The sequence below is a fragment of the Taudactylus pleione genome, unplaced genomic scaffold (genome assembly GCF_031769625.1).
Source record: "Taudactylus pleione unplaced genomic scaffold, aTauple2 ptg000199l, whole genome shotgun sequence".
Lineage (NCBI taxonomy): Eukaryota > Metazoa > Chordata > Amphibia > Anura > Myobatrachidae > Taudactylus > Taudactylus pleione.
In genome coordinates this window covers 2,749,405-2,775,362 of record NW_028284601.1, presented here as the reverse complement: position 1 = coordinate 2,775,362, position 25,958 = coordinate 2,749,405, and the positions used below count along the sequence as shown (strand labels likewise).

Sequence of the window (25,958 nt, the reverse complement as noted above, 5' to 3'; positions counted from 1 at the left end):
GGGTTATTGTTAGGGTTAGGCTGTGGTTAGAGTAAGATTAGGGTTATTGTTAGGGTTAGGCTGTGGTTAGAGTAAGATTAGGGTTATTGTTAGGCTGTGGTTAGGGTAAGATTAGGGTTATTATTAGGGTTAGGCTGTGGTTAGGGTAAGATTAGGGTTAGGCTGTGGTTAGGGTAAGGTTAGGGTTATTGTTAGGGTTAGGCTGTGGTTAGAGTAAGATTAGGGTTATTGTTAGGGTTAGGCTGTGGTTAGGGTAGGGTTAGGGTTATTGTTAGGGTTAGGCTGTGGTTAGAGTAAGATTAGGGTTATTGTTAGGCTGTGGTTAGGGTAAGGTTAGGGTTATTGTTAGGGTTAGGCTGTGGTTAGGGTAAGATTAGGGTTATTATTAGGGTTAGGCTGTGGTTAGGGTAAGGTTAGGGTTATTTTTAGGGTTAGGCTGTGGTTAGGGTAAGGTTAGGGTTATTATTAGGGTTAGGCTGTGGTTAGGGTAAGGTTAGGGTTATTTTTAGGGCTAGGCTGTGGTTAGAATAAAGTTTGGGTTATTGTTAGGGTTAGGCTGTGGTTAGGGTAAGGTTAGGGTTATTATTAGGGTTAGGCTGTGGTTAGGGTAAGGTTAGGGTTATTGTTAGGGTTAGGCTGTGGTTAGAGTAAGATTAGGGTTATTGCTAGGGTTAGGCTGTGGTTAGGGTAAGATTAGGGTTAGGCTGTGGTTAGGGTAAGGTTAGGGTTATTGTTAGGGTTAGGCTGTGGTTAGAGTAAGATTAGGGTTATTGTTAGGGTTAGGCTGTGATTAGAATAAGATTAGTGTTATTGTTAGGGTTAGGCTGTGGTTAGAATAAGGTTAGGGTTATTGTTAGGGTGAGGCTGTGGTTAGAGTAAGATTAGGGTTATTTTTAGGGCTAGGCTGTGGTTAGAATAAAGTTAGGGTTATTGTTAGGGTTAGGCTGTGGTTAGAGTAAGATTAGGGTTATTATTAGGGTAAGGCTGTGGTTAGGGTAAGGTTAGGGTTATTATTAGGGTTAGGCTGTGGTTAGGGTAAGGTTAGGGTTATTGTTAGGGTTAGGCTGTGGTTAGAGTAAGATTAGGGTTATTGCTAGGGTTAGGCTGTGGTTAGGGTAAGATTAGGGTTAGGCTGTGGTTAGGGTAAGGTTAGGGTTATTGTTAGGGTTAGGCTGTGGTTAGAGTAAGATTAGGGTTATTGTTAGGGTTAGGCTGTGATTAGAATAAGATTAGTGTTATTGTTAGGGTTAGGCTGTGGTTAGAATAAGGTTAGGGTTATTGTTAGGGTGAGGCTGTGGTTAGAGTAAGATTAGGGTTATTTTTAGGGCTAGGCTGTGGTTAGAATAAAGTTAGGGTTATTGTTAGGGTTAGGCTGTGGTTAGAGTAAGATTAGGGTTATTATTAGGGTAAGGCTGTGGTTAGGGTAAGGTTAGGGTTATTATTAGGGTTAGGCTGTGGTTAGGGTAAGGTTAGGGTTATTGTTAGGGTTAGGCTGTGGTTAGAGTAAGATTAGGGTTATTGCTAGGGTTAGGCTGTGGTTAGGGTAAGATTAGGGTTAGGCTGTGGTTAGGGTAAGGTTAGGGTTATTGTTAGGGTTAGGCTGTGGTTTGAGTAAGATTAGGGTTATTGTTAGGGTTAGGCTGTGATTAGAATAAGATTAGTGTTATTGTTAGGGTTAGGCTGTGGTTAGAATAAGATTAGGGTTATTGTTAGGGTTAGGCTGTGGTTAGAGTAAGATTAGGGTTATTGTTAGGGTTAGGCTGTGATTAGAATAAGATTAGTGTTATTGTTAGGGTTAGGCTGTGGTTAGAATAAGATTAGGGTTATTGTTAGGGTTAGGCTGTGGTTAGAGTAAGATTAGGGTTATTGTTAGGGTTAGGCTGTGGTTAGAGTAAGATTAGTGTTATTGTGACGTTTAGGCTGTGGTTAGAGTAAGATTAGGGTTATTGTGACGTTTAGGCTGTTTTTTAGAGTAAGATTAGGGTTATTGTTAGGGTTAGGCTGTGGTTAGAGTAAGATTAGGGTTATTGTTAGGGTTAGGCTGTGGTTAGAGTAAGATTAGGGTTATTGTTAGGTTGTGGTTAGGATAAGATTAGAGTTATTATTAGGGTTAGGCTGTGGTTAGGGTAAGATTAGGGTTAGGCTGTGGTTAGGGTAAGGTTAGGGTTATTGTTAGGGTTAGGCTGTGGTTAGAGTAAGATTAGGGTTATTGTTAGGGTTAGGCTGTGGTTAGGGTAGGGTTAGGGTTATTGTTAGGGTTAGGCTGTGGTTAGAGTAAGATTAGGGTTATTGTTAGGCTGTGGTTAGGGTAAGGTTAGGGTTATTGTTAGGGTTAGGCTGTGGTTAGGGTAAGATTAGGGTTATTATTAGGGTTAGGCTGTGGTTAGGGTAAGGTTAGGGTTATTGTTAGGGTTAGGCTGTGGTTAGGGTAAGGTTAGGGTTATTATTAGGGTTAGGCTGTGGTTAGGGTAAGGTTAGGGTTATTTTTAGGGCTAGGCTGTGGTTAGAATAAAGTTAGGGTTATTGTTAGGGTTAGGCTGTGGTTAGAGTAAGATTAGGGTTATTATTAGGGTAAGGCTGTGGTTAGGGTAAGGTTAGGGTTATTATTAGGGTTAGGCTGTGGTTAGGGTAAGGTTAGGGTTATTGTTAGGGTTAGGCTGTGGTTAGAGTAAGATTAGGGTTATTGCTAGGGTTAGGCTGTGGTTAGGGTAAGATTAGGGTTAGGCTGTGGTTAGGGTAAGGTTAGGGTTATTGTTAGGGTTAGGCTGTGGTTAGAGTAAGATTAGGGTTATTGTTAGGGTTAGGCTGTGATTAGAATAAGATTAGTGTTATTGTTAGGGTTAGGCTGTGGTTAGAATAAGGTTAGGGTTATTGTTAGGGTGAGGCTGTGGTTAGAGTAAGATTAGGGTTATTTTTAGGGCTAGGCTGTGGTTAGAATAAAGTTAGGTTTATTGTTAGGGTTAGGCTGTGGTTAGAGTAAGATTAGGGTTATTATTAGGGTAAGGCTGTGGTTAGGGTAAGGTTAGGGTTATTATTAGGGTTAGGCTGTGGTTAGGGTAAGGTTAGGGTTATTGTTAGGGTTAGGCTGTGGTTAGAGTAAGATTAGGGTTATTGCTAGGGTTAGGCTGTGGTTAGGGTAAGATTAGGGTTAGACTGTGGTTAGGGTAAGGTTAGGGTTATTGTTAGGGTTAGGCTGTGGTTAGAGTAAGATTAGGGTTATTGTTAGGGTTAGGCTGTGATTAGAATAAGATTAGTGTTATTGTTAGGGTTAGGCTGTGGTTAGAATAAGATTAGGGTTATTGTTAGGGTTAGGCTGTGGTTAGAGTAAGATTAGGGTTATTGTTAGGGTTAGGCTGTGGTTAGAGTAAGATTAGTGTTATTGTGACGTTTAGGCTGTGGTTAGAGTAAGATTAGGGTTATTGTGACGTTTAGGCTGTTTTTTAGAGTAAGATTAGGGTTATTGTTAGGGTTAGGCTGTGGTTAGAGTAAGATTAGGGTTATTGTTAGGGTTAGGCTGTGGTTAGAGTAAGATTAGGGTTATTGTTAGGCTGTGGTTAGGGTAAGATTAGGGTTATTATTAGGGTTAGGCTGTGGTTAGGGTAAGATTAGGGTTAGGCTGTGGTTAGGGTAAGGTTAGGGTTATTGTTAGGGTTAGGCTGTGGTTAGAGTAAGATTAGGGTTATTGTTAGGGTTAGGCTGTGGTTAGGGTAGGGTTAGGGTTATTGTTAGGGTTAGGCTGTGGTTAGAGTAAGATTAGGGTTATTGTTAGGCTGTGGTTAGGGTAAGGTTAGGGTTATTGTTAGGGTTAGGCTGTGGTTAGGGTAAGATTAGGGTTATTATTAGGGTTAGGCTGTGGTTAGGGTAAGGTTAGGGTTATTGTTAGGGTTAGGCTGTGGTTAGGGTAAGGTTAGGGTTATTATTAGGGTTAGGCTGTGGTTAGGGTAAGGTTAGGGTTATTTTTAGGGCTAGGCTGTGGTTAGAATAAAGTTAGGGTTATTGTTAGGGTTAGGCTGTGGTTAGAGTAAGATTAGTGTTATTGTGACGTTTAGGCTGTGGTTAGAGTAAGATTAGGGTTATTATTAGGGTAAGCCTGTGGTTAGGGTAAGGTTAGGGTTATTATTAGGGTTAGGCTGTGGTTAGGGTAAGGTTAGGGTTATTGTTAGGGTTAGGCTGTGGTTAGAGTAAGATTAGGGTTATTGCTAGGGTTAGGCTGTGGTTAGGGTAAGATTAGGGTTAGGCTGTGGTTAGGGTAAGGTTAGGGTTATTGTTAGGGTTAGGCTGTGGTTAGAGTAAGATTAGGGTTATTGTTAGGGTGAGGCTGTGGTTAGAGTAAGATTAGGGTTATTTTTAGGGCTAGGCTGTGGTTAGAATAAAGTTAGGGTTATTGCTAGGGTTAGGCTGTGGTTAGAGTAAGATTAGTGTTATTGTGACGTTTAGGCTGTGGTTAGAGTAAGATTATGGTTATTGTGACGTTTAGGCTGTTTTTTAGAGTAAGATTAGGGTTATTGTTAGGGTTAGGCTGTGGTTAGAGTAAGATTAGGGTTATTGTTAGGGTTAGGCTGTGGTTAGAGTAAGATTAGGGTTATTGTTAGGCTGTGGTTAGGGTAAGATTAGGGTTATTATTAGGGTTAGGCTGTGGTTAGGGTAAGATTAGGGTTAGGCTGTGGTTACGGTAAGGTTAGGGTTATTGTTAGGGTTAGGCTGTGGTTAGAGTAAGATTAGGGTTATTGTTAGGGTTAGGCTGTGGTTAGGGTAGGGTTAGGGTTATTGTTAGGGTTAGGCTGTGGTTAGAATAAGATTAGGGTTATTGTTAGGCTGTGGTTAGGGTAAGGTTAGGGTTATTGTTAGGGTTAGGCTGTGGTTAGGGTAAGATTAGGGTTATTATTAGGGTTAGGCTGTGGTTAGGGTAAGGTTAGGGTTATTGTTAGGGTTAGGCTGTGGTTAGAGTAAGATTAGGGTTATTGCTAGGGTTAGGCTGTGGTTAGGGTAAGATTAGGGTTAGGCTGTGGTTAGGGTAAGGTTAGGGTTATTGTTAGGGTTAGGCTGTGGTTAGAGTAAGATTAGGGTTATTGTTAGGGTTAGGCTGTGATTAGAATAAGATTAGTGTTATTGTTAGGGTTAGGCTGTGGTTAGAATAAGATTAGTGTTATTGTTAGGGTTAGGCTGTGGTTAGAATAAGATTAGGGTTATTGTTAGGGTTAGGCTGTGGTTAGAGAAAGATTAGGGTTATTGTTAGGGTTAGGCTGTGGTTAGAGTAAGATTAGTGTTATTGTGACGTTTAGGCTGTGGTTAGAGTAAGATTAGGGTTATTGTGACGTTTAGGCTGTTTTTTAGAGTAAGATTAGGGTTATTGTTAGGGTTAGGCTGTGGTTAGAGTAAGATTAGGGTTATTGTTAGGGTTAGGCTGTGGTTAGAGTAAGATTAGGGTTATTGTTAGGCTGTGGTTAGGGTAAGATTAGGGTTATTATTAGGGTTAGGCTGTGGTTAGGGTAAGATTAGGGTTAGGCTGTGGTTAGGGTAAGGTTAGGGTTATTGTTAGGGTTAGGCTGTGGTTAGAGTAAGATTAGGGTTATTGTTAGGGTTAGGCTGTGGTTAGGGTAGGGTTAGGGTTATTGTTATGGTTAGGCTGTGGTTAGAGTAAGATTAGGGTTATTGTTAGGCTGTGGTTAGGGTAAGGTTAGGGTTATTGTTAGGGTTAGGCTGTGGTTAGGGTAAGATTAGGGTTATTATTAGGGTTAGGCTGTGGTTAGGGTAAGGTTAGGGTTATTGCTAGGGTTAGGCTGTGGTTAGGGTAAGGTTAGGGTTATTATTAGGGTTAGGCTGTGGTTAGGGTAAGGTTATTGTTATTTTTAGGGCTAGGCTGTGGTTAGAATAAAGTTAGGGTTATTGTTAGGGTTAGGCTGTGGTTAGAGTAAGATTAGGGTTATTATTAGGGTAAGGCTGTGGTTAGGGTAAGGTTAGGGTTATTATTAGGGTTAGGCTGTGGTTAGGGTAAGGTTAGGGTTATTGTTAGGGTTAGGCTGTGGTTAGAGTAAGATTAGGGTTATTGCTAGGGTTAGGCTGTGGTTAGGGTAAGATTAGGGTTAGGCTGTGGTTAGGGTAAGGTTAGGGTTATTGTTAGGGTTAGGCTGTGGTTAGAGTAAAATTAGGGTTATTGTTAGGGTTAGGCTGTGATTAGAATAAGATTAGTGTTATTGTTAGGGTTAGGCTGTGGTTAGAATAAGGTTAGGGTTATTGTTAGGGTGAGGCTGTGGTTAGAGTAAGATTAGGGTTATTTTTAGGGCTAGGCTGTGGTTAGAATAAAGTTAGGGTTATTGTTAGGGTTAGGCTGTGGTTAGTGTAAGATTAGGGTTATTATTAGGGTAAGGCTGTGGTTAGGGTAAGGTTAGGGTTATTATTAGGGTTAGGCTGTGGTTAGGGTAAGGTTAGGGTTATTGTTAGGGTTAGGCTGTGGTTAGAGTAAGATTAGGGTTATTGCTAGGGTTAGGCTGTGGTTAGGGTAAGATTAGGGTTAGGCTGTGGTTAGGGTAAGGTTAGGGTTATTGTTAGGGTTAGGCTGTGGTTAGAGTAAGATTAGGGTTATTGTTAGGGTTAGGCTGTGATTAGAATAAGATTAGTGTTATTGTTAGGGTTAGGCTGTGGTTAGAATAAGATTAGGGTTATTGTTAGGGTTAGGCTGTGGTTAGAGTAAGATTAGGGTTATTGTTAGGGTTAGGCTGTGGTTAGAGTAAGATTAGTGTTATTGTGACGTTTAGGCTGTGGTTAGAGTAAGATTAGGGTTATTGTGACGTTTAGGCTGTTTTTTAGAGTAAGATTAGGGTTATTGTTAGGGTTAGGCTGTGGTTAGAGTAAGATTAGGGTTATTGTTAGGGTTAGGCTGTGGTTAGAGTAAGATTAGGGTTATTGTTAGGCTGTGGTTAGGGTAAGATTAGGGTTATTATTATTGTTAGGCTGTGGTTAGGGTAAGATTAGGGTTAGGCTGTGGTTAGGGTAAGGTTAGGGTTATTGTTAGGGTTAGGCTGTGGTTAGAGTAAGATTAGGGTTATTGTTAGGGTTAGGCTGTGGTTATGGTAGGGTTAGGGTTATTGTTAGGGTTAGGCTGTGGTTAGAGTAAGATTAGGGTTATTGTTAGGCTGTGGTTAGGGTAAGGTTAGGGTTATTGTTAGGGTTAGGCTGTGGTTAGGGTAAGATTAGGGTTATTATTAGGGTTAGGCTGTGGTTAGGGTAAGGTTAGGGTTATTATTAGGGTTAGGCTGTGGTTAGGGTAAGGTTAGGGTTATTTTTAGGGCTAGGCTGTGGTTAGAATAAAGTTAGGGTTATTGTTAGGGTTAGGCTGTGGTTAGAGTAAGATTAGGGTTATTATTAGGGTAAGGCTGTGGTTAGGGTAAGGTTAGGGTTATTATTAGGGTTAGGCTGTGGTTAGGGTAAGGTTAGGGTTATTGTTAGGGTTAGGCTGTGGTTAGAGTAAGATTAGGGTTATTGCTAGGGTTAGGCTGTGGTTAGGGTAAGATTAGGGTTAGGCTGTGGTTAGGGTAAGGTTAGGGTTATTGTTAGGGTTAGGCTGTGGTTAGAGTAAGATTAGGGTTATTGTTAGGGTTAGGCTGTGATTAGAATAAGATTAGTGTTATTGTTAGGGTTAGGCTGTGGTTAGAATAAGGTTAGGGTTATTGTTAGGGTGAGGCTGTGGTTAGAGTAAGATTAGGGTTATTTTTAGGGCTAGGCTGTGGTTAGAATAAAGTTAGGGTTATTGTTAGGGTTAGGCTGTGGTTAGAGTAAGATTAGGGTTGTTATTAGGGTAAGGCTGTGGTTAGGGTAAGGTTAAGGTTATTATTAGGGTTAGGCTGTGGTTAGGGTAAGGTTAGGGTTATTGTTAGGGTTAGGCTGTGGTTAGAGTAAGATTAGGGTTATTGCTAGGGTTAGGCTGTGGTTAGGGTAAGATTAGGGTTAGGCTGTGGTTAGGGTAAGGTTAGGGTTATTGTTAGGGTTAGGCTGTGGTTAGAGTAAGATTAGGGTTATTGTTAGGGTTAGGCTGTGATTAGAATAAGATTAGTGTTATTGTTAGGGTTAGGCTGTGGTTAGAATAAGATTAGGGTTATTGTTAGGGTTAGGCTGTGGTTAGAGTAAGATTAGGGTTATTGTTAGGGTTAGGCTGTGGTTAGAGTAAGATTAGTGTTATTGTGACGTTTAGGCTGTGGTTAGAGTAAGATTAGGGTTATTGTGACGTTTAGGCTGTTTTTTAGAGTAAGATTAGGGTTATTGTTAGGGTTAGGCTGTGGTTAGAGTAAGATTATGGTTATTGTTAGGCTGTGGTTAGGGTAAGATTAGGGTTATTATTAGGGTTAGGCTGTGGTTAGGGTAAGATTAGGTTTATGCTGTGGTTAGGGTAAGGTTAGGGTTATTGTTAGGGTTAGGCTGTGGTTAGAGTAAGATTAGGGTTATTGTTAGGGTTAGGCTGTGGTTAGGGTAGGGTTAGGGTTATTGTTAGGGTTAGGCTGTGGTTAGAGTAAGATTAGGGTTATTGTTAGGCTGTGGTTAGGGTAAGGTTAGGGTTATTGTTAGGGTTAGGCTGTGGTTAGGGTAAGATTAGGGTTATTATTAGGGTTAGGCTGTGGTTAGGGTAAGGTTAGGGTTATTGTTAGGGTTAGGCTGTGGTTAGGGTAAGGTTAGGGTTATTATTAGGGTTACGCTGTGGTTAGGGTAAGGTTAGGGTTATTTTTAGGGCTAGGCTGTGGTTAGAATAAAGTTAGGGTTATTTTTAGGGTTAGGCTGTGGTTAGAGTAAGATTAGGGTTATTATTAGGGTAAGGCTGTGGTTAGGGTAAGGTTAGGGTTATTATTAGGGTTAGGCTGTGGTTAGGGTAAGGTTAGGGTTATTGTTAGGGTTAGGCTGTGGTTAGAGTAAGATTAGGGTTATTGCTAGGGTTAGGCTGTGGTTAGGGTAAGATTAGGGTTAGGCTGTGGTTAGGGTAAGGTTAGGGTTATTGTTAGGGTTAGGCTGTGGTTAGAGTAAGATTAGGGTTATTGTTAGGGTTAGGCTGTGATTAGAATAAGATTAGTGTTATTGTTAGGGTTAGGCTGTGGTTAGAATAAGGTTAGGGTTATTGTTAGGGTGAGGCTGTGGTTAGAGTAAGATTAGGGTTATTTTTAGGGCTAGGCTGTGGTTAGAATAAAGTTAGGGTTATTGTTAGGGTTAGGCTGTGGTTAGAGTAAGATTAGGGTTATTATTAGGGTAAGGCTGTGGTTAGGGTAAGGTTAGGGTTATTATTAGGGTTAGGCTGTGGTTAGGGTAAGGTTAGGGTTATTGTTAGGGTTAGGCTGTGGTTAGAGTAAGATTAGGGTTAGGCTGTGGTTAGGGTAAGGTTAGGGTTATTGTTAGGGTTAGGCTGTGGTTAGAGTAAGATTAGGGTTATTGTTAGGGTTAGGCTGTGATTAGAATAAGATTAGTGTTATTGTTAGGGTTAGGCTGTGGTTAGAATAAGGTTAGGGTTATTGTTAGGGTGAGGCTGTGGTTAGAGTAAGATTAGGGTTATTTTTAGGGCTAGGCTTTGGTTAGAATAAAGTTAGGGTTATTGTTAGGGTTAGGCTGTGGTTAGAGTAAGATTAGGGTTATTATTAGGGTAAGGCTGTGGTTAGGGTAAGGTTAAGGTTATTATTAGGGTTAGGCTGTGGTTAGGGTAAGGTTAGGGTTATTGTTAGGGTTAGGCTGTGGTTAGAGTAAGATTAGGGTTATTGCTAGGGTTAGGCTGTGGTTAGGGTAAGATTAGGGTTAGGCTGTGGTTAGGGTAAGGTTAGGGTTATTGTTAGGGTTAGGCTGTGGTTAGAGTAAGATTAGGGTTATTGTTAGGGTTAGGCTGTGATTAGAATAAGATTAGTGTTATTGTTAGGGTTAGGCTGTGGTTAGAATAAGATTAGGGTTATTGTTAGGGTTAGGCTGTGGTTAGAGTAAGATTAGGGTTATTGTTAGGGTTAGGCTGTGGTTAGAGTAAGATTAGTGTTATTGTGACGTTTAGGCTGTGGTTAGAGTAAGATTAGGGTTATTGTGACGTTTAGGCTGTTTTTTAGAGTAAGATTAGGGTTATTGTTAGGGATAGGCTGTGGTTAGAGTAAGATTAGGGTTATTGTTAGGGTTAGGCTGTGGTTAGAGTAAGATTATGGTTATTGTTAGGCTGTGGTTAGGGTAAGATTAGGGTTATGATTAGGGTTAGGCTGTGGTTAGGGTAAGATTAGGTTTATGCTGTGGTTAGGGTAAGGTTAGGGTTATTGTTAGGGTTAGGCTGTGGTTAGAGTAAGATTAGGGTTATTGTTAGGGTTAGGCTGTGGTTAGTGTAGGGTTAGGGTTATTGTTAGGGTTAGGCTGTGGTTAGAGTAAGATTAGGGTTATTGTTAGGCTGTGGTTAGGGTAAGGTTAGGGTTATTGTTAGGGTTAGGCTGTGGTTAGGGTAAGATTAGGGTTATTATTAGGGTTAGGCTGTGGTTAGGGTAAGGTTAGGGTTATTGTTAGGGTTAGGCTGTGGTTAGGGTAAGGTTAGGGTTATTATTAGGGTTACGCTGTGGTTAGGGTAAGGTTAGGGTTATTTTTAGGGCTAGGCTGTGGTTAGAATAAAGTTAGGGTTATTGTTAGGGTTAGGCTGTGGTTAGAGTAAGATTAGGGTTATTATTAGGGTAAGGCTGTGGTTAGGGTAAGGTTAGGGTTATTATTAGGGTTAGGCTGTGGTTAGGGTAAGGTTAGGGTTATTGTTAGGGTTAGGCTGTGGTTAGAGTAAGATTAGGTTTATTGCTAGGGTTAGGCTGTGGTTAGGGTAAGATTAGGGTTACGCTGTGGTTAGGGTAAGGTTAGGGTTATTGTTAGGGTTAGGCTATGGTTAGAGTAAGATTAGGGTTATTGTTAGGGTTAGGCTGTGATTAGAATAAGATTAGTGTTATTGTTAGGGTTAGGCTGTGGTTAGAATAAGGTTAGGGTTATTGTTAGGGTGAGGCTGTGGTTAGAGTAAGATTAGGGTTATTTTTAGGGCTAGGCTGTGGTTAGAATAAAGTTAGGGTTATTGTTAGGCTAAGGCTGTGGTTAGAGTAAGATTATGGTTATTATTAGGGTAAGGCTGTGGTTAGGGTAAGGTTAGGGTTATTATTAGGGTTAGGCTGTGGTTAGGGTAAGGTTAGGGTTATTGTTAGGGTTAGGCTGTGGTTAGAGTAAGATTAGGGTTAGGCTGTGGTTAGGGTAAGGTTAGGGTTATTGTTAGGGTTAGGCTGTGGTTAGAGTAAGATTAGGGTTATTGTTAGGGTTAGGCTGTGATTAGAATAAGATTAGTGTTATTGTTAGGGTTAGGCTGTGGTTAGAATAAGATTAGGGTTATTGTTAGGGTTAGGCTGTGGTTAGAGTAAGATTAGGGTTATTGTTAGGGTTAGGCTGTGGTTAGAGTAAGATTAGTGTTATTGTGACGTTTAGGCTGTTTTTTAGAGTAAGATTAGGGTTATTGTTAGGGTTAGGCTGTGGTTAGAGTAAGATTAGGGTTATTGTTAGGGTTAGGCTGTGGTTAGGGTAAGATTAGGGTTATTATTAGGGTTAGGCTGTGGTTAGGGTAAGATTAGGGTTAGGCTGTGGTTAGGGTAAGGTTAGGGTTATTGTTAGGGTTAGGCTGTGGTTAGAGTAAGATTAGGGTTATTGTTAGAGTTAGGCTGTGGTTAGGGTAGGGTTAGGGTTATTGTTAGGGTTAGGCTGTGGTTAGAGTAAGATTAGGGTTATTGTTAGGCTGTGGTTAGGGTAAGGTTAGGGTTATTGTTAGGGTTAGGCTGTGGTTAGGGTAAGATTAGGGTTATTATTAGGGTTAGGCTGTGGTTAGGGTAAGGTTAGGGTTATTGTTAGGGTTAGGCTGTGGTTAGGGTAAGGTTAGGGTTATTATTAGGGTTAGGCTTTGGTTAGGGTAAGGTTAGGGTTATTTTTAGGGCTAGGCTGTGGTTAGAATAAAGTTAGGGTTATTGTTAGGGTTAGGCTTTAGTTAGAGTAAGATTAGGGTTATTATTAGGGTAAGGCTGTGGTTAGGGTAAGGTTAGGGTTATTATTAGGGTTAGGCTGTGGTTAGGTTAAGGTTAGGGTTATTGTTAGGGTTAGGCTGTGGTTAGAGTAAGATTAGGGTTATTGCTAGGGTTAGGCTGTGGTTAGGGTAAGATTAGGGTTAGGCTGTGGTTAGGGTAAGGTTAGGGTTATTGTTAGGGTTAGGCTGTGGTTAGAGTAAGATTAGGGTTATTGTTAGGGTTAGGCTGTGATTAGAATAAGATTAGTGTTATTGTTAGGGTTAGGCTGTGGTTAGAATAAGGTTAGGGTTATTGTTAGGGTGAGGCTGTGGTTAGAGTAAGATTAGGGTTATTTTTAGGGCTAGGCTGTGGTTAGAATAAAGTTAGGGTTATTGTTAGGGTTAGGCTGTGGTTAGAGTAAGATAAGGGTTATTATTAGGGTAAGGCTGTGGTTAGGGTAAGGTTAGGGTTATTATTAGGGTTAGGCTGTGGTTAGGGTAAGGTTAGGGTTATTGTTAGCGTTAGGCTGTGGTTAGAGTAAGATTAGGGTTATTGCTAGGGTTAGGCTGTGGTTAGGATAAGATTAGGGTTAGGCTGTGGTTAGGGTAAGGTTAGGGTTATTGTTAGGGTTAGGCTGTGGTTAGAGTAAGATTAGGGTTATTGTTAGGGTTAGGCTGTGATTAGAATAAGATTAGTGTTATTGTTAGGGTTAGGCTGTGGTTAGAATAAGATTAGGGTTATTGTTAGGGTTAGGCTGTGGTTAGAGTAAGATTAGGGTTATTGTTAGGGTTAGGCTGTGGTTAGAGTAAGATTAGTGTTATTGTGACGTTTAGGCTGTGGTTAGAGTAAGATTAGGGTTATTGTGACGTTTAGGCTATTTTTTAGAGTAAGATTAGGGTTATTGTTAGGGTTAGGCTGTGGTTAGAGTAAGATTAGGGTTATTGTTAGGGTTAGGCTGTGGTTAGAGTAAGATTAGGGTTATTGTTAGGCTGTGGTTAGGGTAAGATTAGGGTTATTATTAGGGTTAGGCTGTGGTTAGGGTAAGATTAGGGTTAGGCTGTGGTTAGGGTAAGGTTAGGGTTATTGTTAGGGTTAGGCTGTGGTTAGAGTAAGATTAGGGTTATTGTTAGGGTTAGGCTGTGGTTAGGGTAGGGTTAGGGTTATTGTTAGGGTTAGGCTGTGGTTAGAGTAAGATTAGGGTTATTGTTAGGCTGTGGTAAGGGTAAGGTTAGGGTTATTGTTAGGGTTAGGCTGTGGTTAGGGTAAGATTAGGGTTATTATTAGGGTTAGGCTGTGGTTAGGGTAAGGTAAGGGTTATTGTTAGGGTTAGGCTGTGGTTAGGGTAAGGTTAGGGTTATTATTAGGGTTAGGCTGTGGTTAGGGTAAGGTTAGGGTTATTTTTAGGGCTAGGCTGTGGTTAGAATAAAGTTAGGGTTATTGTTAGGGTTAGGCTGTGGTTAGAGTAAGATTAGGGTTATTATTAGGGTAAGGCTGTGGTTAGGGTAAGGTTAGGGTTATTATTAGGGTAAGGCTGTGGTTAGAGTAAGGTTAGGGTTATTATTAGGGTTAGGCTGTGGTTAGGGTAAGGTTAGGGTTATTGTTAGGGTTAGGCTGTGGTTAGAGTAAGATTAGGGTTATTGCTAGGGTTAGGCTGTGGTTAGGGTAAGATTATGGTTAGGCTGTGGTTAGGGTAAGGTTAGGGTTATTTTTAGGGCTAGGCTGTGGTTAGAATAAAGTTAGGGTTATTGTTAGGGTTAGGCTGTGGTTAGAGTAAGATTAGGGTTATTATTAGGGTAAGGCTGTGGTTAGGGTAAGGTTAGGGTTATTATTAGGGTTAGGCTGTGGTTAAGGTAAGGTTAGGGTTATTGTTAGGGTTAGGCTGTGGTTAGAGTAAGATTAGGGTTATTGCTAGGGTTAGGCTGTGGTTAGGGTAAGATTAGGGTTAGGCTGTGGTTAGGGTAAGGTTAGGGTTATTGTTAGGGTTAGGCTGTGGTTAGAGTAAGATTAGGGTTATTGTTAGGGTTAGGCTGTGATTAGAATAAGATTAGTGTTATTGTTAGGGTTAGGCTGTGGTTAGAATAAGATTAGGGTTATTGTTAGGGTTAGGCTGTGGTTAGAGTAAGATTAGGGTTATTGTTAGGGTTAGGCTGTGGTTAGAGTAAGATTAGTGTTATTGTGACGTTTAGGCTGTGGTTAGAGTAAGATTAGGGTTATTGTGACGTTTAGGCTGTTTTTTAGAGTAAGATTAGGGTTATTGTTAGGGTTAGGCTGTGGTTAGAGTAAGATTAGGGTTATTGTTAGGGTTAGGCTGTGGTTAGAGTAAGATTAGGGTTATTGTTAGGCTGTGGTTAGGGTAAGATTAGGGTTATTATTAGGGTTAGGCTGTGGTTAGGGTAAGATTAGGGTTAGGCTGTGGTTAGGGTAAGGTTAGGGTTATTGTTAGGGTTAGGCTGTGGTTAGAGTAAGATTAGGGTTATTGTTAGGGTTAGGCTGTGGTTAGGGTAGGGTTAGGGTTATTGTTAGGGTTAGGCTGTGGTTAGAGTAAGATTAGGGTTATTGTTAGGCTGTGGTTAGGGTAAGGTTAGGGTTATTGTTAGGGTTAGGCTGTGGTTAGGGTAAGATTAGGGTTATTATTAGGGTTAGGCTGTGGTTAGGGTAAGGTTAGGGTTATTGTTAGGGTTAGGCTGTGGTTAGGGTAAGGTTAGGGTTATTATTAGGGTTAGGCTGTGGTTAGGGTAAGGTTAGGGTTATTTTTAGGGCTAGGCTGTGGTTAGAATAAAGTTAGGGTTATTGTTAGGGTTAGGCTGTGGTTAGAGTAAGATTAGTGTTATTGTGACGTTTAGGCTGTGGTTAGAGTAAGATTAGGGTTATTATTAGGGTAAGGCTCTGGTTAGGGTAAGGTTAGGGTTATTATTAGGGTTAGGCTGTGGTTAGGGTAAGGTTAGGGTTATTGTTAGGGTTAGGCTGTGGTTAGAGTAAGATTAGGGTTATTGCTAGGGTTAGGCTGTGGTTAGGGTAAGATTAGGGTTAGGCTGTGGTTAGGGTAAGGTTAGGGTTATTGTTAGGGTTAGGCTGTGGTTAGAGTAAGATTAGGGTTATTGTTAGGGTTAGGCTGTGATTAGAATAAGATTAGTGTTATTGTTAGGGTTAGGCTGTGGTTAGAATAAGGTTAGGGTTATTGTTAGGGTGAGGCTGTGGTTAGAGTAAGATTAGGGTTATTTTTAGGGCTAGGCTGTGGTTAGAATAAAGTTAGGGTTATTGCTAGGGTTAGGCTGTGGTTAGAGTAAAATTAGTGTTATTGTGACGTTTAGGCTGTGGTTAGAGTAAGATTAGGGTTATTGTGACGTTTAGGCTGTTTTTTAGAGTAAGATTAGGGTTATTGTTAGGGTTAGGCTGTGGTTAGAGTAAGATTAGGGTTATTGTTAGGGTTAGGCTGTGGTTAGAGTAAGATTAGGGTTATTGTTAGGCTGTGGTTAGGGTAAGGTTAGGGTTATTATTAGGGTTAGGCTGTGGTTAGGGTAAGATCAGGGTTAGGCTGTGGTTAGGGTAAGGTTAGGGTTATTGTTAGGGTTAGGCTGTGGTTAGAGTAAGATTAGGGTTATTGTTAGGGTTAGGCTGTGGTTAGGGTAGGGTTAGGGTTATTGTTAGGGTTAGGCTGTGGTTAGAATAAGATTAGGGTTATTGTTAGGCTGTGGTTAGGGTAAGGTTAGGGTTATTGTTAGGGTTAGGCTGTGGTTAGGGTAAGATTAGGGTTATTATTAGGGTTAGGCTGTGGTTAGGGTAAGGTTAGGGTTATTGTTAGGGTTAGGCTGTGGTTAGAGTAAGATTAGGGTTATTGCTAGGGTTAGGCTGTGGTTAGGGTAAGATTAGGGTTAGGCTGTGGTTAGGGTAAGGTTAGGGTTATTGTTAGGGTTAGGCTGTGGTTAGAGTAAGATTAGGGTTATTGTTAGGGTTAGGCTGTGATTAGAATAAGATTAGTGTTATTGTTAGGGTTAGGCTGTGGTTAGAATAAGGTTAGGGTTATTGTTAGGGTGAGGCTGTGGTTAGAGTAAGATTAGGGTTATTTTTAGGGCTAGGCTGTGGTTAGAATAAAGTTAGGGTTATTGTTAGGGTTAGGCTGTGGTTAGAGTAAGATTAGTGTTATTGTGACGTTTAGGCTGTGGTTAGAGTAAGATTAGGGTTATTGTGACGTTTAGGCTGTTTTTTAGAGTAAGATTAGGGTTATTGTTAGGGTTAGGCTGTGGTTAGAGTAAGATTAGGGTTATTGTTAGGGTTAGGCTGTGGTTAGAGTAAGATTAGGGTTATTGTTAGGCTGTGGTTAGGGTAAGATTAGGGTTATTATTAGGGTTAGGCTGTGGTTAGGGTAAGGTTAGGGTTATTGTTAGGGTTAGGCTGTGGTTAGAGTAAGATTAGGGTTATTGTTAGGGTTAGGCTGTGGTTAGAGTAAGATTAGGGTTATTGTTAGGGTTAGGCTGTGGTTAGGGTAAGATTAGGGTTATTATTAGGGTTAGGCTGTGGTTAGGGTAAGGTTAGGGTTATTGTTAGGGTTAGGCTGTGGTTAGGATAGGGTTAGTGTTATTGTTAGGGTTAGGCTGTGGTTAGGGTAATATTAGGGTTATTGTTAAGGTTAGGCTGTGGTTAGGGTATGGTTAGGGTTATTGTTAGGGTTAGAGTAAGATTAGGGTTATTGTTAGGCTGCGGTTAGAGTAAGATTAGGGTTATTATTAGGGTTAGGCTGTGGTTAGGGTAGGGTTAGGCTGTGGTTAGGGTTATTATTAGGGCTAGGCTGTGGTTAGGGTAGGGTTAGGCTGTGGTTAGGGTTATTGTTAGGGTTAGGCTGTGGTTAGCTTAAGGTTAGGGTTAGGCTGCGGTTAGGGTTAGGCTGTGGTTAGGGTAGGGTTAGGGTTACTGTTAGGGTTAGAGTAAGATTAGGGTTATTGTTAGGCTGCAGTTAGAGTAAGATTAGGGTTATTGGTAGGGTTAGGGTTAGGCTGCGGTTTAGGGTTATTATTAGGGCTAGGCTGTGGTTAGGGTAGGGTTAGGCTGCGGTTAGGGTTATTGTTAGGGCTAGGCTGTGGTTAGGGTAAGATTAAGGTGATTGTTAGGGTTAGGCTGTGGTTAGGGTTATTGTTAGGGTTAGGCTTTGGTTAGGTTAAGATTAGGGTTATTGTTAGAGTAAGATTAGTGTTATTGTGACGTTTAGGCTGTGGTTAGAGTAAGATTAGGGTTATTGTGACGTTTAGGCTGTTTTTTTGAGTAAGATTAGGGTTATTATTAGGGTTAGGCTGTGGTTAGAGTAAGATTAGGGTTATTGTTAGGGTTAGGCTGTGGTTAGAGTAAGATTAGGGTTATTGTTAGGGTTAGGCTGTGGTTAGGATAAGGTTAGGGTTATTATTAGGGATAGGCTAAGGTAAGGATTATTGTTAGGGTTAGGCTGTGGTTAGGGTAAGATTAAGGTGATTGTTAGGGTTAGGCTGTGGTTAGGGTAGGGTTAGGCTGCGGTTAGGGTTATTGTTAGGGCTAGGCTGGGGTTAGGGTAAGATTAAGGTGATTGTTAGAGTTAGGCTGTGGTTAGGGTTATTGTTAGGGTTAGGCTGTGGTTAGGTTAAGATTAGGGTTATTGTTAGAGTAAGATTAGTGTTATTGTGACGTTTAGGCTGTGGTTAGAGTAAGATTAGGGATATTGTGACGTTTAGGCTGTGGTTAGCGTAAGATTAGGGTTATTGTTAGGGTTAGGCTGTGGTTAGAGTAAGATTAGGGTTATTGTTAGGGTTAGGCTGTGGTTAGGATAAGGTTAGGGTTATTATTAGGGATAGGCTAAGGTAAGGGTTATTGTTAGGGTTAGGCTGTGGTTAGGGTAGGGTTAGGATTATTGTTAGGGTTAGGCTGCGGTTAGGGTAAGGTTAAAGCTATAACAGTTGAAAAACATTGGGGGGAATTCAATTAACCACAGGGTAAATTAACTGCGCCACACAGGGAAATGCTATTTAATTAACTAGCATTTTCCCTGCGTGGTAAACCAGAGGTTACACCTTGCTAAGCTGCGGAATCAGTGGGATTCTCAGTGCGCTAACCCCCAGAGGGTGTCTTTTCTCAATGACTTTGATATTGCATTGGCTGCAATATGAAGGCATAGAGGGGTATCCAATTATCCCCAATATTTTTTAGGGTGGGCGAAAAACGAGGATTTTACACAGAGAATCCCCTTTTTTTTTTTTTCACCCTATCCTATTTGTTGAGACGAACAATTAGGATAATTCGCCTGAAAACACATAGGATCCGTGATACTGTAAGTTCTGTTTTTGTCATTACGCTGTTAAAAAAAAATGCACTGTTCAGGGATAATTTTTCGGGACACATCAGGTCCTGAAAAACAATTCCCGATAAGTGCTGGCGTCGGGCAGGACTTCAGGGATAATTGTATACCGCCCAATGTTTGGGGCTAATTGGATACCGCCCATAGCCAGCACAGGATGCGTACGAATGCTTATGTATCTGTTCCTGTTCTTTTCAGTAATTTACGTCCATTTTGCTACCAACTCTGCATCAGCCCTGATATATTTAACATATGCTGAAGGGTCTATACCCAGAAACATTATGTTGCCCAAGTAAATCTACCAATAAACACCAGGGGGCTTATGTAATAGGGTGTGACTTAAAACGCCAATCATTTTAAAGCCAAAACGATGCTGGTTTTACTTTTAAAATTATTGCCTTTTTAAAAATATGGGAAAACTCGCAGAAGTTCCCGCAGCAGCTGCAAGTTGCACCCTATTACTTAAGCCCCCAAGAATAGCACACTAATCCTGGGCACACAAGGGACCATCTGTTCAGCGAACAATACCGCTGAACGATCTCCCTTGAAATTCCCTGTGTGCTGGATGAACGATATTGTTCATACACACACCAAAGATATCATCAACGACCAACGATCGTTCTCCCATATGGAAAATGAACGATATCATCCAGACTGACCTGCATGCATGGATGATGGACGATATCGTTATCGTCCAAAAGGAGCGTGCATCATTGGTCGTTCATTGCATACACACGGAGCCAGTGGCGGAACTCCCGGAGACAATGAAGTCATTTGCTGCCAGGCTCCAGCCCTTAAGGGGGCACCTGGCTCCATTGTCCCCCGGGCCGTTCCGGGCCCTGCTATGGAGATGGAGCGCCGCTGATCGGCGCTCCACCTCCAGCGGCGTCAATACGGGGGTTGCGTTTGCACCCCCTATTTGCCAGGCGCCCGCTGAGTGTGTTACCAGCGGGTGCCCGGCTCCTTCTTTTCCCCGGCAGTAGCCGGAGGAACGGAGTTCACTCCTGAGCTCTGCTTCTGGGTCCCGCAATGCACTATGAGAGTGACGTCATGACGTCACTCCCATAGTTCCGAGGAGCGGGCGCCGGGGTCGGCAGGCAGCAGTACTGGAGCTATGTTTCAGGTAAGTATTGTTTGTTTGTTTTTTTGTATGTGTGTGATCGCTGGGGGGGGCGCTCACTACAGGGGGCATTATTGGTGGCTCACTACAGGGGGCATTAAATAACAGGTAATAAATAAATAATTACTGGGGGCTTACTACAGGGGGCATTTCTGGGAGGACTACATGGGGCATTACAGGGGCTTACTACAGGGGGCATTACGGGGGCTTTCTACAGGGGGCTTACTACAGGGGGCATTACTGGGGGCTTACTACAGGCATTACTGGGGGCTTACTACAGGAGGCATTACTGGGGGCTTTCTACAGGGGGCTTACTACAGGTGGCATTACTGGGGGCTTACTACAGGGGGCATTACTGGAGGCTTACTACTGCTGGGCACTACAGGGAGTTAACTACTGGGGGCTTTCTACTGGGGCCACTACAGGGGCCCTTACTACTGGGGCACTGCAAAGGGGACAACAACTTGAGGTACTGCATAGGGGGACCATTACTGGGGGGCACTACATAGGCAGCACTGCATAGGGGGACCTCTACAGAGGGCACTGCACAAGGGGACCACTACTGGGGGAACTGCATAGAGGGGCGGCAGCTGGGGCTGGCATAGGTGCTGGGGGGGTGGTACATTGTAATTTGGGGGGGGCACCAACATTTATCTTGCCTCCGGGCACCTGGGATGAAGTTGCGCCACTGAACGGAGCGATATGAACGATATATCATTGAACGATATTGTTATCATTCATATCATTCAAAGATATTGTCTTGTGTGTATGCACCTTAAAGGCCTGATTCAGCTTTGGGAATAGAGTAAGATATAGCAAGTAACTGTGATCCAGGACAAACCATGTTGCAATGCAAGGGGTGCAAATACATACATTTTATTTTGCATGTAGGGTAAATACTGGCTGGTTTTGCATGTAGCCCACAAATAATGCACAGCTTTATTTTTACACTGCAATTTAGATTTCAGTGTGGACACCTCCCTCCCAAATCTAATCTCTCTGCACATTTTACATCTGCCCCACCTGCAGTGCAGAATGGTTTCACCAAGATGATCAGTTACTTGCTATATCTTACTCTATTCCGAAAGCTGAATCACGCCCTAAGTTGCCAAAGTTTGAACCTTGCAGTAGGTGTCTTTGTCATAATTGGTGGATGTCATGTTGCATATTAGTTGTTGGCCAGATGTAGGTCAGGTGGCGTGGTCCTAAAGCACCACTATTCTAAGATCATGTGCAGCACTGTCCTAGGGCAGAGTTGGTATAAAATAATGACGGCTCAAATCCCGACCCTGCACCCCCGACAGATCATAATCCCGATGCCGGCTGGTAAGTATATTTAACCCTCCCCGCTCCCCCCCTAAACCCAACTCTCCCTTGGGGGTGCCTAACCCTAAGACTCTGAGGGTGGTGCCTAACCCTAAGTCCCCCCCGGTGGTGCCTAACCCTAACCCCCCCTCCCCGCACCCTAAACCTAACCCTCATGGGGGGGACCTAACCGCAACCTCCCCTCGGTGGTGTCTAACCCTAACTCCCCCTTACCCTAGCCTAAACCTAACCCTCCTGGGGGGGTGCCTAACCCTAAGTCCACCCAGGGTTGCCTAAACCTAACCCTCCGTCCACGCGGCTAACAGGACGCGACGCCCGGCTAACCTACATTTGGTTTGCCGGGTGTTGAGGTTTTCGGCGTGGGGCTAATAATAGGCGGCCTATCTTTAGTCCCATGCCGGGCTTTGTGTCGGGAATCTGGTGGCCGGCATTTTCGACCGGCGGCATCTTGACTACATCCCCTAGTGCATTTGAAAACCCCTTTGATTATGAACAGTCTTCTGGCTGGAGGTCCAGCAGCTAATGCCTGTGATGCCATGTCCCCCCAAAGTGGCGACCTGGGGTACATAAAATCCCTGAAGGGCACCGTCATGTACACGGCTCTATCTAATGTGTCTTTATGATCTCTGTGACATTTTCCTTATCACTTCTCCTGTATCTTCTCCTCTCTCCTCCCCGTCTCATGCTCATCTTCCATGTCTCTCAGTTTATCACTGCGGCAGTTCCCTTGGCTGGAGCCCCCAGTTCTATTTCCAAGCACTGAAAAGTGACCCGTCTTGGGGCCCGCGCCTGGTGGTGTTTGGGGACATGGGAAATGAGAATGCCCAGTCGTTGTCGCGGCTTCAAAAGGAGACACAGATGAACATGTATGACGCAGTACTGCATGTCGGTAGGTACTGGTATGTTATTGTGTAATGCTTGGATTAGAGAGGAAGCTTAGTGTGCTGAGGAGAATGAGGTCATGAATGATGGTTGTGGGGCCACTTTGCTGCTAGAGGTTGGCATTGGTTCATCTGGAGTGAGGATCCAGCCTTCATCAGGGAAGTAATGATCCTTGCTGTGGGACACCCACAGGTTTGGCCCAGAGATGCCCCATACCAGGAACAGCTGAGGAGGAACGGTCAGGTGTCAAAGAATGAGACATAATGACTCAGAACAGGTCAGGATGAACATTAGAGGTTAGGGGTCATAAGTAAGTGCCAAAGGTCTATGGTCTCCAGCAGACAAGGATGGCTAGGAACAAGCCCAGTCAGTAAAAAGAAGTCAAAATAGTAATACAACATAAAACAAGCCAAGTCTGTATCAGTTTATAGAAGCACAATAATACCTTTTGCTCAGGAATAGGAGGAGATGTGCTCAGGCCTTGGAGAGCGATAAAGTGGAGAGAAATAAAGTACCAGCCAATCGGCTCCTAATTGCCACGTTACAGGCTGTGTTCGAAAAATGACAGGAGCTGATTGGTTGGTACTTTATCTCTCTCCATGGTTTAGTACATCTGCCCGACAGTGTGATGCCCAGAGCTGCCATTGGGGCATCCAGAAAGGTTTACCTGCTATCTATTAGCGTAATATTACTGTACCCCCTCCCTTCTTACCAATGGCTTCTGGGCATCTTATACCAGGCATTATTGGAAAACATAAATTAAACTTTCTCCTTTTTTCCTTACCATGAGATATGTACATCTGAAGCTCTGAGCCAAAAGCTCACTTTAAGATCATTTTCCTTTGATATGAGTCCAAAATTGACTTGATCTTAGAAAATTGCTGTTGCTTGGAGAAGAGAGACATGGAAAATATTAGGAATATGTAAGTAAGGGGGTAGCTTGAGCTGGCAAGAGAAATGTTGCTGCGGGACAATATTTTGTGTAATCCAATGGGCCGAGGAGCAAGTTTGAAAGAGAAGGACTTTGCGCCTTATTCAGAGTTAGGAATAGGAGCAAAAACAGCAGCAATTTGCACCTGGAACAAACCACGTTGCCGTGCAAAGGGGGCAAATGCACTTATTATTTTACACGTAGTGACCAAATACTGGGCAGCTTTGATTTTAAAATGCAATTTAGAACTAAGGGTCTGCTTCAGCTATTGGCGCCCCTGCTGCAAATTTGTACGCATCGGCTGTGCAAAAAGATGCAAATGTCACAGCCGCAGGCATTTGTATTGAGATGCCCACCTGCAGCTTCGCAAATCTCAGCGGCTGCCTACAAGGATGCAGCATTGATCATAGATCAGCCGATAATCTGTATAACCCTATAGTCGGGCAAAATGGTTGCCTGAACTGAGATGCCAGAGCCATTTTTTTTCTGTATGGTCGGGACACGTCTGCGTTTGAACCAAAACTCCCAATACCTCCCCCCAATGCTCCCTGACTGTCAATCACACTGCGGGCAAGTACTTGCTGCGACCTCTGACGGTAATGGAAGTTGACACTTGCTCAGTAAGACTCAGACACATGCGCAGATCACAGATAATCGCTCAACTGCGTAAACATCAGTATTGTGTTCACCTCTCAATCAAGCCCTAACCTAGGACAAGCCCTATCTCAACTATTAAGGGGTACATTTACTAAAGTGAGAGTTTTAAGAAGTGGAGATGTTGCCCATAGAATCTAGCTATTATCTTCTAGAAGGTGCTAGTTAAATATTAAGTAGAATCTGATTGGTTACTATGGACAACATCTGCACTTCTAAAAACCTGCACCTTAGTAAATATAAATATACCCCTAACTCTCTGCACATTTCATATCTGCCCCTCCTGCAGTGCAACATGGTTTTACCAAGGTGCAACATGCTCATTTTTTGCCCTTACGTCTAACTTTGACTGGGGGGTGATGCATCATCTGCGTCTGTTGCATTGGCTTTCCATTAGCTAGACATCAGTATTATTGCCCAGTGTAATTAACTCATCAAGGGATGCTGCAACATCACAACCTGACAACCCATCCTACCAAGAGCTGACTGGCAGGGCTGTGTTATTTCACAAAGGTTCTGAGGATAAGGAAACCAGACAGCTTACTGATCTATGGTCATAAGATCCTGCTAAACACTTAGCAGACTTACACAGGCGGAAGAGACCAGGCTGGGCTAACTGAAGACATTGAGCATCAGCATTATGTAACGTAATATAGTTTAGGGATTGCTCACTCCCTGCTCCCTATGGGGTCTATTTACTAAGCCTTAGATGGAGGTAAAGTGAATGGAGATAAGGTACCAGCCAATCAGCTCCTAACTGCCATGTCACAGGCTGTGTTTGAAAAATGACAGGAGCTGGTTGACTGACACCTTATCACCGTCGACTTTATCACCATCCAAGGCTTAGTAAATAGACCCCTATATTTTGATTTAGCCTCTCAGGCTTGTACCCTGACCTGTTCTCATTGTTTCTATATTTGGGGGTGGATATATATCATTGTCTGGGTACACACTTGTCTTACTGCCCCTTGATGTATTTTGTTGTGTTATAGGGTTACAGGGATGTTTTATTGTCTTGCTTCAATAAATATGTATATACTGTATATTTTTAAAAGAATATAGTATAGTTCTTTGCCCAAAGGGGTGAGGCCCCGGCGAGGGCTGCATACAGCATAAATACATGACCTGTGCCACTTTGGGTCACTCAGAGACATTTTCAGGCCTCATTGTAAAGTTGGGGACAGGGCAGGAGTCAGGATGAACAAAATCCAGATACAGGCTAAAGGTAATGGTGACAGACAGACAGGGATGGCCAGGAAACAAGTCCGTAATGAGAAGCTAAAATAATAATCAGACACCCTGCATACCTCCCAACTGTCCCGCATTCAGCGGGACAGTTGAGGCCTGTTGTGTACCCCTAGTTGAGGCCTGTTGTGTACCCCTAGTGGGTGGAGTCCTGTAGTGTACCCCTATTGGAGGCCTGTAGTATACCCCTAGTTGAGGTCTGTTGTGTATCCCTAGTGGAGACCTGTAGTATATCACTAGAGAAGGCCTGTAGTATACCCCTAGTTGAGGCCTGTTGTGTACCACTAGTGGTATACCCCTAGTTGAGGTCTGTTTTGTACCCCTAGTGGGTGGAGACCTGTAGTGTACCTCTAGTGAAGGCCTGTAGTATACCAATAGTTGAGGTCTGTTGTGTACCCCTAGTGGGTGGAGGCCTATTGTGTACCCCTAGCTGAGGCCTGTTGTGTACCCCTAGTGGAGGCCTGTTGTGTATCCCTAGTGGGTGGAGACCTGTAGTGTACCTTTAGTGAAGGCCTGTAGTATACCCCTAGTTGAGGTCTGTTGTGTACCCCTAGCTGAGGCCTGTTGTGTACTCCTAGTGGAGGCCTGTTGTGTACCCCTAGTGGGTGCAGACCTGTTGTGTACCACTAGTGGTATACCCCTAGTTGAGTTTGTACCCCTAGTGGGTGGAGACCTGTAGTGTACCTCTAGTGAAGGCCTGTAGTATACCAATAGTTGAGGTCTGTTGTGTACCCCTAGTGGGTGGAGGCCTATTGTGTACCCCTAGCTGAGGCCTGTTGTGTACCCCTAGTGGAGGCCTGTTGTGTATCCCTAGTGGGTGGAGACCTGTAGTGTACCTTTAATGAAGGCCTGTAGTATACCCCTAGTTGAGGTCTGTTGTGTACCCCTAGCTGAGGCCTGTTGTGTACTCCTAGTGGAGGCCTGTTGTGTACCCCTAGTGGGTGCAGACCTGTTGTGTACCACTAGTGGGTGGAGACCTGCAGTGTACCTTTAGTGAAGGCCTGTTGTGTACCCCTAGTGGGTGGAGACCTGTAGTGTACCTTTAGTGAAGGCCATAGTGTACATTTATCTGAGGCCATTAGTGTACATTTGGTGGAGAATGCAGTGTACAGCACTAGTAGGAGCAGCGCACTACGTGCCTAGACTGCAGTATGTCATGAATGGAGAAGGTTAATGTAGTGAAGCGTGTAATGTAATTAGTTGTGTGATTGAAGCCTGAGAGTGATGTACAGCGTGGACACAATGCAGACACTTACATGGGTCTCACTCTATCTCTTGCAGGAGATTTTGCATATGATATGGACAAGGTAAAGAATCTTTACGTTTTCCTAACGCCTCCAGTCAGTAACTGAAGTACACAATTGCTGCGTACCGTGGTATGGGGTTGTGTTCAGATGCATTCATTGCATGGTGAGACACATCTTGAATGGATATGAACATTAGTGATGAATAATCTCTTTAGGACGTATTATGTAG

General features: G+C 42.9%; 1 protein-coding gene across 6 annotated transcripts in view; it reads left to right on the top strand.

Annotated features, from left to right (window-relative positions):
- The window catches only part of ACP7 (acid phosphatase 7, tartrate resistant (putative)), an 81,289-nt gene that overhangs the window by 41,724 nt on the left and 13,607 nt on the right, over positions 1-25,958 (top strand). For all 6 annotated transcript variants that reach the window (XM_088477150.1, XM_088477151.1, XM_088477152.1 and 3 more), the window contains 2 exons: positions 21,477-21,659; positions 25,764-25,789. In XM_088477150.1, the coding sequence (XP_088333276.1) occupies positions 21,477-21,659; positions 25,764-25,789 (209 nt within the window). The remainder of the gene's footprint in view (positions 1-21,476; positions 21,660-25,763; positions 25,790-25,958) is intronic.